Source organism: Chlamydomonas reinhardtii, chromosome 12 (genome assembly GCF_000002595.2).
Source record: "Chlamydomonas reinhardtii strain CC-503 cw92 mt+ chromosome 12, whole genome shotgun sequence".
NCBI classification, from domain to species: domain Eukaryota; kingdom Viridiplantae; phylum Chlorophyta; class Chlorophyceae; order Chlamydomonadales; family Chlamydomonadaceae; genus Chlamydomonas; species Chlamydomonas reinhardtii.
In genome coordinates this window covers 1,974,527-1,987,628 of record NC_057015.1, presented here as the reverse complement: position 1 = coordinate 1,987,628, position 13,102 = coordinate 1,974,527, and the positions used below count along the sequence as shown (strand labels likewise).

The 13,102-nt window shown below is 60.6% G+C and overlaps 1 protein-coding gene across 1 annotated transcript in view; it reads left to right on the top strand.

Moving 5' to 3' along the window:
* Positions 1-13,102, top strand: part of CHLRE_12g510350v5 (uncharacterized protein) — a 33,396-nt gene that overhangs the window by 3,872 nt on the left and 16,422 nt on the right. Inside the window, exons 10-44 of the mRNA XM_043068230.1 lie at positions 88-238; positions 568-660; positions 843-888; positions 1,058-1,184; positions 1,366-1,638; positions 1,789-2,123; positions 2,923-3,030; positions 3,189-3,278; positions 3,415-3,536; positions 3,697-3,970; positions 4,143-4,250; positions 4,450-4,556; positions 4,682-4,978; positions 5,121-5,166; positions 5,323-5,462; positions 5,642-5,753; positions 5,919-6,098; positions 6,244-6,372; positions 6,639-6,872; positions 7,011-7,177; positions 7,330-7,417; positions 7,505-7,722; positions 7,869-8,070; positions 8,232-8,647; positions 8,815-8,929; positions 9,032-9,063; positions 9,276-9,491; positions 9,790-10,218; positions 10,334-10,489; positions 10,619-10,784; positions 10,918-11,287; positions 11,394-12,006; positions 12,157-12,357; positions 12,490-12,583; positions 12,735-12,998. Of these exons, the coding sequence (XP_042918137.1) occupies positions 88-238; positions 568-660; positions 843-888; positions 1,058-1,184; positions 1,366-1,638; positions 1,789-2,123; positions 2,923-3,030; positions 3,189-3,278; positions 3,415-3,536; positions 3,697-3,970; positions 4,143-4,250; positions 4,450-4,556; positions 4,682-4,978; positions 5,121-5,166; positions 5,323-5,462; positions 5,642-5,753; positions 5,919-6,098; positions 6,244-6,372; positions 6,639-6,872; positions 7,011-7,177; positions 7,330-7,417; positions 7,505-7,722; positions 7,869-8,070; positions 8,232-8,647; positions 8,815-8,929; positions 9,032-9,063; positions 9,276-9,491; positions 9,790-10,218; positions 10,334-10,489; positions 10,619-10,784; positions 10,918-11,287; positions 11,394-12,006; positions 12,157-12,357; positions 12,490-12,583; positions 12,735-12,998 (6,719 nt within the window). The remainder of the gene's footprint in view (positions 1-87; positions 239-567; positions 661-842; positions 889-1,057; positions 1,185-1,365; positions 1,639-1,788; positions 2,124-2,922; positions 3,031-3,188; positions 3,279-3,414; positions 3,537-3,696; positions 3,971-4,142; positions 4,251-4,449; positions 4,557-4,681; positions 4,979-5,120; positions 5,167-5,322; positions 5,463-5,641; positions 5,754-5,918; positions 6,099-6,243; positions 6,373-6,638; positions 6,873-7,010; positions 7,178-7,329; positions 7,418-7,504; positions 7,723-7,868; positions 8,071-8,231; positions 8,648-8,814; positions 8,930-9,031; positions 9,064-9,275; positions 9,492-9,789; positions 10,219-10,333; positions 10,490-10,618; positions 10,785-10,917; positions 11,288-11,393; positions 12,007-12,156; positions 12,358-12,489; positions 12,584-12,734; positions 12,999-13,102) is intronic.

Below are 13,102 nucleotides of genomic sequence, written 5' to 3'. Positions count from 1 at the left end.
ACTCTCTCAGTGTTCTGCACTTCAGCAACCTTATTCGAACTTTTCGCCTTCGTTCGCTCGCCGGAACTCCGTCAATCCATCATACAGGCACATGCCTTTGGGTAGCTGGACGATGGAGGCGGTGACACGGCACTGGAACGGCATTAACACCGTCTACTTCCACAAGAGCGAGGTCACGGATGGGTTCTCCACTGACATCTCAGCCGGCACGAATGCCATCGGCCCCGACAACCTGGTGGTACGTATCTTTGAAACGCCGCTGCGGCATGTTTGGGTCGTGAGCTGACCGTTTCTAGTGCTAGCCAGCGGTGCGGTGTAGGTCTGAGCCACCAGGCACAGCGGTTGTTGGCAGTGGGACAGAGCAGAGCAGAGCACCAGAAAGCGGCCAGGAGCTGGGAGCTGGGTAGGGCGCGAGGCGTATCACGCCATCCCGTGGTCCCGAGATGCTGGCCACTGAATGGCCACCTGAGCGCGCGGCCGAAGCACGGGTACCCCTCAATTCGGCGTCCACCGGACGCGCACCACGGCTTGCTGCAAACATAAGCGTGTGCTTGCCCGCGTTCGCAGGTGGGTGCCGACTACGCCACCGGCAGCAAGTACCTGACCAACGGTCAAATAGCGGTGGTGCTCATTTACAATCGCATGCTGAATCCTACAGAGGTGGGTTTGCTTTGCGAGTTGTGTTGAGTGCTGTAAGGGCGAGTGCGCGCAGGGATAGGATGGGTGAAGCGGGGCGAGCCATTGCACACAGCAAGGGCATGCGCCTATCAATACCTCTGCCACCGGGTGTTGAGCAAGCTGATGCGACTATTTGCAACAACCCTCCCTGCCACGGCGCGCAGCTTAATCAGCTCATTGACTACTACCGACCTCGTTTTGGGCTGTCAGGTATGGCACGGACCTGGGCACTGACGCTCTGCCGTGACTCATTGTGGTTGTTTGAACGCTTTGTACCAGAAACCTGTCCGTGTATGCATCGGTGCGCATCACTATCCCGCCAATTACCGTATGTTCCCTGACATAATCATCGTGTACACACTGCTTGCTTGCTGTGCAGGCCCGCCCGACACTCCGAGGCTAAATGGCATGGCCGCCCAGGGCGGCGCGTGGGGCAGTGTGAACTTGCCAAGACCTGGCCTTTACTTTAGCTGGTTCGGTGAAGCGTATGTGACCTACCGAGTCAGGTGGGTAAACTACATGCGCGCGAGTAAGCTATTTGCACTGCCCAGCGATGTGCCCGTCTGCATCCGTTTGCGTATACTGCCCTGCTGCTATGCGGCCAACAGTTGTGCACAACGCCTTGCTTGACCCGTCCCGATTAAGCCTGCCTGCCTGCCTTGGGCGTGCCCTCGCGCTCACCTGTAGGTGGCTGTATGCCGACGGCACGCGCGGCACCACCATCGGCAACATGGCCATCACTGACGGCACTTACGCCTGCCCCACAATGGACTTTGAGTTCACAATGCCCATGAGCTGGCAGATCACCACCGACCGCATCATGCTGGTGCAGCGGTACGGCTACCAGGCCGACCAGGCCGGCAACCTCCCGCCTGGCTATCCCGCAGTCGCGAGCTACTGGATGGACCTGTGGCGCATCCCATGGACGCACACGTCCTTCTGGATCCTAGGATGGGCCAAGTAAGTCCTCGATACGTACGTGCATGTCCCAGTCCACGTATGTAGAGACTTTGTTGTCATCCGCACATACCGTCCACACAAGCGCATGCAATCTGGGCGTTTTCAGCTGACCTACCTCACGTCTCCTGCTATCACCCGCTTTCCCCACAGCGCCGACCGGGCCATTGGGTTCACGGACTGCTTGGTCAACGGACCAGTGCCGCCCACTGTCGCCGGGTGGCGCTGGAGCGGTGGCTTAGTCGGCAGCCCAAATCTGTACGACGCCACCTCTATGCCCCGCCTGACCGCCACCGGCACGACCGCCTTTATTTCCTTCTTCCACCTGGTGGAGGAGGCCGGCCTCGTCAGCCGCTACTTCCCCAGCGTGCTGCGCCTCATAGGCGTCACGAACAGCCAGCCAGCCATCTACGTGCAGTTGACGGCGCCCTGGCCCACGGACCGCACGCTGGTGCTGCAGCGCTCGGATGACGGCACGGATGTGTACGGTGCGTGGCCATGGGTCCATGGGGGCGTGGTTGCGGGAGTGGCAGCGCGTTTGACGGCCAGGGAGGTAGCCGTATACCGTACCAGCAAGAGATCACCCCGCATGTAATTAATTATTTTCCCAAGAATCCCGACTTACCCCGCACCTTGAGGGGGGGTGCGGGGTACGAAGATAATTTACCGTGGAGGGGTGCGGGGTAAGAAAATAATTTTCTTCGGAGGTGCCAAATACCTGCATGGGGCCGTTTTTCACGCAAAAACGAGCCACGAGCCCTTCCGCAATACTGTTCTTTATATCGCATGCTTTAGCACCATGTCAAAGGATACGACCGCTGGGACTGAGAAAGGAACGCGCGCTGGCGCTGGTGTTAGTTGGTAGGCGGGGTAGGGAGGCACGCGGGCGCTATATTCTGAGCACGAGGTCTCTGTATCTACGTTTACAGGTGCAGAGCACGCAGCCATACCGCTGCGTGCTAGAGTAAACATTTGCTTAGCCGGGGTGCGGGGTGCAAAAATATTAACGTTTTGGGGGTGCGGGGTAAAAAAATAATTTTATTTTCGGGGGGGGTGCGTGGTGATCACGTAAACGTACGGTATGCGAGGCGGAGCGGCTGAGTCGCAGGGGCAAAGGGAACCGTGTAGAAAAGATGGACTTGGTGTGAACGCGTGGAAGTGAGGGCCAGCAGCAGGTGTGCCTGTTTGCGTGCGGTGTGTGGCAGTAGCTGTGGGACTCGGCCATACATGGAGCATCCCTCTGCTCTACACAGCTGAAACCGCACCCCTCTTGCATTGGTTTTACAGACGTGGACTACATCCCGGCAGAGTCGGCGGCTGGGCGGACCTGGTTCGTGCTCCGCGGCTGGAACGCGCCGGGCCGCAACGTCACGCAGCTGACGCCCATGCCACCGCGTGAGTTGTGCGTGCCAAGACATCGACCGGGGCCAGGACATGAATTTAGTGGCAAGACCCAGACGCCACATGGGCAAATAACATCCACTCCTTGATGGGCATACCCGTGATGACGCCTGCTTTGGCATGGGTTTCGCCACGTTCTCATACCCGTGCAGAGTCGTGCGAGAGTGTGGCCCCGCTGGATCCCGGCTCCGGCTACTCGGATAGTAGCGGCTGCTACCAAGCAAACTGCGTCATTTGGGGAGGTGCGTACCATAGTTGATTGTTACAGGCTAGCATTCGTTTCCACCACACTCGTCATTAGCTAGTTGCTGGCAGCACTGTACACTCAACCCATTACTGACTGGCCACATGCAACCTGTGGTGCTGGCATTCGTGAAGCTACAAGCTTTGCCAGCAAGTTGAGCGACAACAACATAGCAACGGGCGTCATATCCAGCTCTGTCGGCACCACCGTGACCCTGCGCTTCAATCTCGCAAGCGGGCAACTGAACGTGACGAGGGTAAGACGCGCGCATTTCATGCCAATGGCCACATCTTCCTGCGTTAAGATGTTTACTTCGCCGACAACGTGACACAGCGTGCATGGCCGGTTTTCTTTATCATCAATTCATGCTTAACGGAGCCCGCCAACCGCCTACCCCTTGCTACTGCTCCCCGCAGGTCATCATTACCCCCATGGCGCCTCCCGCCTCACTCACGGATGCAACCTGGTTCCAGGGCATCCAGGTCACTCTTCTCGACGGCGCGGCCGCCGTCGTGTCCACCTGCAGCAACGCCGCTTCTATAATGTACATGCCACAGGACCAGATTTCGCTCACATGCGACCCAACCACAGCGACGGTGTGGGCAGTGCAAATGGAGCGCATCCCCGGTGCCAATGGCATCCCGGCAACGGGTGGCATAGGCGTAGCCGAGCTATCCGTAATCGTTGACGGTAAGGACAAGTTGGTTGTGCCTTCAGGAACCAGGGCCTCTGATGGTGCAGCCAGCCATTCTAGAGCAGCAACGCTACGCAAGGTACCGCCCCCGGGGAAACCGTCATTTCAAGTTTGTATTCCTGGCCCGCCCTATGTGACATGCTTGCGCATCTGCTTGCCTCGCTGCAGCATGCCCTGAGATCGCCCACGCCCAACTGTCCACATCAACATCCGCCGCGACCTGGACTGCTGATGCGGTGGTGATGTACCCTGGCTGCGGAAGCGTTACCGGAGCGGGTAAGCAGCGGGTTTTCAACACAACGTCAGGGTGTTATCGGGTCGCTACGTTACCTTAAACCCAGGCCTGGCATTACCCACTCGTGCCGTCGTGCGACTATGCTTTTCAAGGCCCCCAGTCACCAACTCGCCTGCTGCTCACTTGGCGCTCATCTGCCGCCGCTTGTGCCCCCTCCTGCTGCACCTGCTGTCGTCACAGACTGCTTCATGTACGGGCCAAAGCAAGCCCAGGACTCCGACCTGTCGAACACTTACGCATTGACAAGCGAAGACAGTGTATCCGGACCCTACATCCAGTTCGCGCTGGTAGGTGCATCCACCAGCACGGCACACATCCGTCTGTGCAGCGGCATCATGTTGTTTTAATCCAATGGGTACCGCTCGGCCTCGCTTTTAAACATTTGGCTTGTTCCTTCGCGACTCCCCTGCAGGACGAGGTGGTCTCTGGCACTGTTCAGGTGTCACTGGCCTACTCGGCCGTAGGCACCAGCCCGCTGCACCTGAGCATATGGGTCAGTCAGGACCCGGCCTTTGAGCGGTCGGGCAAGAAGTGTGCTTACGGCGTATCGGGCCCTAGCGTTACAGCCGCGGCGTTTCTGAAGTTTAGTTGCCCCGTCATGAAGGGCGTGGCCTATGTGACCGTGCACCGCGAGCTGCGGTCGTACTCGGCGGGCAGCCCCGGCAGCCTGCAGGTCTCGGAGATCAGCTTCGGCGTGCGGAAGTGGACGGTGAGGAGCCGGGCCTGCATGGCGGCGCGGGGCCATGGGGGCGTGCGGTGCTGCGACGGGTGTGTGTTGAGCATGACTGAACTTGCTGGTACCGACCGGCCCTGTTACTGACTAATCCTGGCTGTTCGTTTGGCTGTGTCAGGTGCCGTCTCCTCCTCCCCCGCCACCGCCGCCCACGTCTGGCATTGGTGAGCATGCGCCCAGCATGTCACGGTTGTGGGGTTGTATTATGTCGCATGTTGCTATGCCTGGCGACTTTTTGTTGGGTCGTTTCGCATGATCTAAATGGCATGACACTCGGTACATGTGTGTGCATGCATATGCACCCTGCCCAACCCACACAGGTGGCTGCACGGCCACGGTCCCCCTGTCCTCGGCCTACCTGAGCCCCGTGGGCTGCTACGCCAACAACTGCACCGCCTGGGGCTTCGCCAATTTGGTGGACGGCAAACTAAGCACCACCTTCCGCACAGAGGCAGTCCAGGTGAGTTTAGGTGGACATGCGTGTTACATGTACAGCCGCAACAACGAGGCCTCTGTGCGAAGCGCTTGGGCTGTGCCGTGCTGTGGTGCCGCGCTCCCTGCCTTGCCTGGGGACATCGCACACCAGCTATCTACCCTGAGCGCTTGCCCCCTCCGGACTCCCGCCCCCATGTTTCGTAGGACTCTGCCCTGTCCATTGTGTTCCCCTTCACCGCCGCGACGACCAACATTGTGGAGGTGCAGTACCAGATGCCGCTGGACAACATCCAGGACGCCCAGAACATCACCATCGGTGGGTGCTGAACGGGCAGCAAGCGCCCAACTAGCCAAAAGTGGGCAAGGGCCTCCAGATCATAGGAACTAGGCCCTTTGTGCCAGTCCGCCAAACACCCACCGATACGAGGCCCTGTATGTCCCAGTTAGCTCTGATAACTTCATGTGCCACGTGTGCCTACAGAGGTTGCGTTCGCAGACTCGGGGCGCTCCCTGTGCGCCAGCCACGCTGCTGGCTACCGGGCGGGCGAGTTCGTGACAGTGAGCTGCCAGCCGCGGGCTGGCACGGCCACTGGCATCCAAATCACCCGCAACAACGCGACTGGGAGTCTGGCCTTTGCGGAGTTGATTGTCGTGCGCGACAGTAAGTTGCATGCTCCCTCTGCCGGTGCCCTTTTCTGTGGCCTCTTCGGTCCTCGTGAGTGTCCTGAATCCCAATTCCTTGCTAGCCTCCTCGAAGCAGCATGAGATTCAGCCATCCCCGCGCGGCCCCCTCCCCTCATCACCAGGTTGTCCTCTCATCGCGCCTTCATCGCTGTCGCCAGCGCCTGTCGTCTGTCCCTGGAACTCAACCCTCGCGGTCATGTACCCCGGCTACTGGGACAACAACATTGGGTACTCGGCGGCCTCTGCAAACGGTGCGTGTATGTGTGCTGAGTGGGAAACGGCAGGCGCGCGCCCGCCCATGCGATGAACCGTTTTACCGTGTGTGCATGTGCATATATCAACAACACGGAATAGGACCCCCAAACGCCGGGGTTACTTGTGTGCGTGTGTGTGTGTGTGTGTATGTGTGTGTTTGTGTACGTGTGTGCGCGTGCGCGTGGAGGGTGACGCTTTCATCGGTGCAACGTTCAGCAAGGCGCCGAGATGCTCCCCCCGGTCCCTTCATTCCTGGATGCAGATGGCGACTACATCAACACGTTTGCGCACACCCTGCCTGGCTCGGAAACGGGCCCTGGTAGCTACATCCAGGTGCCGTTCACGTCGCCCGCCGGCGTTTCGCCGGTGTCGGGCTCCTTCCGGGTCCTGCTGTATCGCCGCGAGTGCTGCTACAACCAGCAGGCTCACTACACGGTCTGGCTCAGCGGCGGTACTGCCAGCAACTTCAATGTGACCGGCCGCAAGTGCGCTTCAGGTGAGAACTGAAAGGTGTAATAAAGGCGCCCACGCGGCTGCTGGGTGCGATCTTGCTGTGTGTCAACACCTGTGTTCCTACACGAAGGCGTGTTCGGTAAGAGCCGGCACATACCGTACCCTCTTGCATTGATTACAGGCGCGTGGCTGATGGCTCCTGTGGGGCTACCCAGCATATTTGCGTGTCCAGCCATGACGAACGTCAACCTCATCACAATTCAGCGTGTGGCACCCTCGCCGGCCGCGCCGAACATGGGCAATTTTGTGGTGGAGCTGACAGAAATCATCATTCAGGGCTACCTTACGGTGTGTGGATGTGCGCGGGTGGTGGTGGGTATGTGATCGAGGCGGCTAGGTTTACGGCACAGCCTTCATGGTTATTCTGCAGCAAGGTGACACTCTCTTGACATGAACTAAACCATTCAACTGCATTGTGTGCACGTGCGCGTGTCCCGCAGCCGGTTGTACCAGCGCCGCCGCCACCGTCTCCGCCGCCTGTTGCAGCGCCGCCGACAGGCTACTTGTCGCCACCTCCTCCCCTTACCAGTGAGTGCCTGCCTGCTACTGTGCAGCTTCTGAGCCAGTCGTGAACCGACCTATATCTAAACCGATTGCTACCTCCGTTGCATGCAGGCTCCTGCATCACCCCTGCATCCATCGCCTCCATCGACGGCCCCTATGGCTGCTACCTGAGCGACTGCGCCACGTACGGCCTGGCAGCGGCTCAGGACGGCAACCCCCTCACGGCGCTCCGTACGGGTGGCAGCGCAGGCGCAGAGCCCAGCGTTGATTTCGTGCTCACCACCCCCACCAAGCGCATCACGGAGATCAAGCTCAAGGGGCCCGCCTACGTAAGCCCGACACGTACCCCTTACCTTGAGGTTGGAGTACCATACATGCATGCCTGCTGTTCCTGCCTGTACCGGTTTTGGCGGGACAAGTGACATCACAATACGGTACTGTCCTGATTGATGGGCCCATGGTCCACGCCTTGCAGGGGTCCAGCGAGCTCCAGGCCATCCGCGTGGAACTGGTGGCGGCTAATGGCACCCGTGTCATGTGTGCCTCACACGTGTCCGCGTACCAGCCCTCTGATGACATCATGGTCGTCTGCCCCTTCACGCCGCTGAGCATCACGCGAGTGCGGCTCGGGAGGCGCATCACCGACGTTCCAAACTACAAGGTCGGCTACTTCTTAGGTGAGCACATTTGAGGTTGCCAACAACCTGCTGCCTCATGCTATCACCGGACGGGGCCCCAAGGCTCCAACAAAGGGCTGCACCTGACACGATGCGGCATCGTGCTCCCGTGATCTGCTGCATCTGTGTTTTGCCCCTTGCCTCCCGTCCCGCCCTGGCAGGTGTGGCTGAAATTGTGGTCTTAGTGGACGCGTGCCCCGACGTCAGTGAGTTTCGCTTCACAGACACCAGCTTCTACCCGGTCCGCTGGAGCAGCGCGGGTGGTGTGCTGTGGCCGGCGACGCTCAATGGGGACACCGCAAGATGGGGCCCCCAGAATGCCAATAACGATGTCGTGTCAGTTTTGTCGGCGCCGTGGGACTTCTACCTTGCCCACACGATCTCGGGTCCGAGCCAAGGCCCGGGCGCGTACTTCCAGGTCCCGCTGGAGACGCCAGCGACTGGCGCTGTGCGAGTGACGTTGTGGCACCGCACCCAGTCGCCCCTCCACGCCACATATCTGGAGGTCTGGGTCAGCTCCACCTCTTCTCACAGGACGTCAGGCCGGCTTTGTGCCAGCGGTGTTCACCTGGCGGAGGTGCGCAATACATGACACTTCACTTTGTAGCAGCAGGGTGGAACGGTGCCCACTTGAGATTGCATGCTTGCCGTGGCTGCTGCACTTGTGTGAGGAAACCCGAGATAGGGGACTCGTGTGGGCGTATGTCTCTGATGGTCTTGTCGCGTTCCGGCCATGCACTGCAGAGGCCCACCAACTTCACGGGACCATATACATTCAACTGTCCGCCCTTCAATAGCGCGGCGTACGTCACCATCCAGAGGAACAACCCGCCAGTCTTCAATACGGAGTATGTAGTTGGTAAGACATGCGAACTGTGGAGCGTGACGGCGTAGCAGTTTCGCACGTCAGCCATTCTTGAAGCGTAACGTATCAAACCTTTGCTGTATGTGTTCCATGCAGAGCTCACCGAAGTGGACCTGGAGATGATGTATGTGAGTGACAGACAATTGTCTGGGAGTGCAACTGGCGAAGCCACGTGCTAGGCTGCCCACCTGTCCGCAATGTGCTGATGGGCCAAGGGTTGTATCGATCCTAGGCTCGAGCAAGCGCGGCCAGAGCTTTCCATGATGACCCGCATACCTAGCGCCGCGCCCTTGACCCGGTAGTTGACTTCATGCCACCCTTCGCGCCTGCACGCCAACAGGCCGACGGGAGCCCTGCCACGGCGCCGCAGCCGATGGTGACGCTGCCGGTCAGCTACAGCGCCAGCGCCGTGTCTGCCGGCTTCTCCCCGCTGGTGGCGGCCTGCCGCTCCAATGGCGTCGTGCAGGCCCTGTGGGTTGCGGCCGCCGGCTCAGGCGGCAGCTGGATCACATACCTGGGCATAATTCTATGCCGCGATGGCACCGGCACCGGGCCGGTAAGTGGCCCCCTAGCTGCAAACAGAAGAAGCTGTCCGGGCAGGTGTGACCGCGCATGAGCATGAGCAGTTACATGGGTTCGAGTCCATGTGGCCCCACTAACTCCTCTGAGTCCGGGGGCGCGTTAGGTAAACAGTTGTGGTAAACAGTTAGGTAAACAGGTGTGACCGCGCGCACCTTGCCGGAATGGAAGGCTCCGGCGCCTGCTGTGCAACCGGCAGTAGCACCATGTACCGGTACGCCGTCGTGTTCCCTTGACGGCGGACGCTTGCATGTGCCCCACCCGTGCTTCTCCAGGCCAACCCACTTGCCTTCGGCGTGGCGCCGACGGGCGGCGCTGGGCTGAACGTCACTTGCCCCGGCGGCTTTGACGCCATCCGCGGCGAAGAGTCGGCCATGGGTCAGACGCTGCTGCCCATCACAGCTCTATCCTTCCGCTGCAGCACCACCAACGCCTGGAGCTCTTCGGTGGGCAGCGGCGACGCGGGTGTGGCCCGTAACGCCACAGTCTCGGCGTGCCCGCCTGGCTACGTCATCTACGGCTTCAACCTAATGGGTAACGCCTCGACGCTGGGCGGCATCCAGCCGCTGTGCGTGCTCAAGCCCGGATCCAAGAACTGGGACCCCGTGAAGCGCTGCCCCCAGGCAGCCGGCTACACACTGGTGCCGGGCTGGTACCCGGCCGGCCCCACAACCCTGTACACCATGGCCGCACTGCCGCCCTGGGTGAGTGCGGCTGTGCGTGGCGGAGTAAGGGCTTGGTGAAGCAAGTAGATGTACAGTTACTCCGCCCTGGTAATCGTCCCACTAAGCCGTTTTGCTTTGCAACGTGCCCAAACAGGTCGACGTGGACATTGCCGCCACGGCCTGCAGGGCGGACCCTTCCTGCACTAGCATAGGATACAGCGTGGACTCATTCGGCAACACCACCTTCTACACCTACAACTCCACTGACCCAGCCGAGTTCGGGGTTGCGATGGGCAAGACCCTGTACACGGTGCGTGCTGCCATATGCGATAGCTCCTTCGATTTTGTCCCAGCCGTAGCCCGTGTGCGTGCTCGCTTGCACCTCTGCTTGCAATGACAATAATGCTTGAGGCGATGCTGCCACACTGTCTGTACGCAGGGAGTGGACGGATGCTCAGGCACGCTGGCACCAACCACCTGGGCGGGCGGCCCCTCGCAGTGGTTCTGCGCGACTGGGGTCCGCACGGACGCCTCCGCGCTGAGCACCACTTCAGTAGTGGGGCCCAATGATTGTGCGACCGCGTGTGACAGCGATCCGAATTGCGGTAAGTGCAGCATGAGGGACGTAAACACACGCGCTACGCGTGCTTGGCCACACGCCACGCCCCCACATCCACTGGGTGCCCCTGACACGCTCCTGGCGCCGTATGCCCTCGCGTGCTTTCTATTCACCCGCAGAATCCTGGACCATGGACGCAAGCGGCACCACCTGCACCACGCGCGAGTACGGCTTCGCAGCCACGCAGTGGGTGGACGACTCCAGCACCGGCGTCACGTGCGTCATCGCAAACGACCCCTGGCTGTGCCCCGTGTACGGCTGGACGTTCCGCGGCGCGCTCCTCAACAGCAGCATCCACGTCAACCCGGAGACCTGCAAGGCGGCCTGCGCCTTCGCCGCGCCCGACTGCACCCACTACACCTACACCTCCGCCACCTTGGTGTGCGAACTGTACGGCTCGAGCTTGATGAGCGGCGGCGCGGGGATCAACGGCCCTGTGGTAGCAAGCATCCCAGATCGTGTGTGCGTGGCTACCCCGCAACACCCCAAGTAAGCTCGTGACCCACTATTTGCAGGATCGCATTTTTCTGAATTCTGGGCTTTCATTGTGCCTGAAAATGCGGCTGATACATCCCTTCCCTCCTTTTCGCTGCAGGCTGGGCCAGCCAGTCGCCTCCACACGGGCAGCACATTCGTCCATGTGCTGGCCTGGCGTCCAGCTGGTGGGCACTGGCGCGGCCACCCTAGGCTCCGCGCCGCCGCCGCCGCCGCCCGCAAGCCCAGCGCCCACTCCCGCGCCGACCCCAGCTCCCACGACGACAACCTCTGCCGGGTGCGCGCGTCGATGCGTGGCCGGCAGCACGTGTGTGCACTGGAGCCTGCGCATGGACGGCAGCTGTTACTTGTACGGCGCAGATGCGGTGGTTGCGGGGCAGGCGGCCGGTGGCTACGGTCCGGACCCGTCCGTTGCCCAGAGCTGCCTTGCGAACGTGCAGGGCACCTTCCACTGTGTGCCGGCACGCCAAGGTATAAAGTATGAGCTTGACAGCACGTTCAGCAACGCGACGTCCCGCACCCATTGCGCCCAGCTGTGCAAGGCCTCCAGATACTGCCTGGGGTTTGTTTACTACATCCCATCGAGCACCGGCACCACCACCTGCCGCCTGATGGCACGCGTGTTCGCGGGCGCCGCTGACGCGACCTCTGTGCACCAGCTCTACGCACCACTCAACTTCCAGTCCTGCCTGCGGACCCACAATCTGCGCCAGGTGGGGCGGGCCGGGAACCCGCGTTTGGCTGTGTGCACACTGATGTCAGTGTGTCCCCTATACTACTGCTGCGTGCTACCGTAATTATTGCTTACTATGTGAATCACTTTACTAGCTAACATTGCAATTTCTATATAACGTGGCGCGTAGATGTACAGCAACGTCGCGGACGAGCCGCAGGCCTGCACCGCGACACCGGGCTACACGTTTTATCCCGCCCCCAGTGGCGTGAGCGCGTACAGCGTGCTATCCGTCGCCAGCGCCAGCAATGCCGTTGGGTGGCAGGGCTTGTGCGACGTGGATCCGTCTTGCGTGGGCGTGCAAGTTGCCGCTGGAGTGGTGACCCTGATGGTGGGTCGCGGCCGGCCTCAAAGTCGTGCATGGGCATCTCTCAGCCTTGCTTTCGTTCCCATCTCAAGGCACGCGCGACCCTCATTTGCTCTCTCTTCTTGATCTGCTTCTTGGTGTTCCCTGGTGCCGCAGGGCGGGTCGACGCAGTTTCAGAGTCTCTCTGTGCAGCCGGGGCTGCCATCTGTGAACGGCAGCTGTGACGGCTTCTATGCGCGCAGCCCCAGAGGTGGGTTGGGGTGCGGCCCCAGTGGTGCAGCCCACGCCTGAACCTTGGTGGGGGGTGATTGGTGAGCTGGTACTGTGATGCCGACATCGCAATGTGCACCTGCAACGCTTTCTTTCGGGCCGTTCATGCCGCTACCATCACCCACATACAGATATCAAGCCGTTCATGTGTATTCCTGGCCTATACATGCCCGCCGCCCTCGACACAATCTCCACCGTTGTGGCCACCGCGCGCGAGTGTGAGCTCCTCTGCCGGGGCTACCCCAGCAACTTTTGCCACGTGTTTTACTTCGAGGAGACAGCACCCGGCAACGTGGCGTGCGAAATCAAGACGAACCTCTTCGCAGCCGGCACCTTGAGCCCATACCTGGCCGGTATTGGCGCAACGAACACAACCACCTGCGTGCCTGCAACAGGTGCGTGGCATGCAAGGGCGCAAGCCCTCACAGAATACGAATTGTTTGACTTCAGCATCCGGCACTGTGTGAAGATCATTCTCTCCGTACCGCGCCGTGACGCC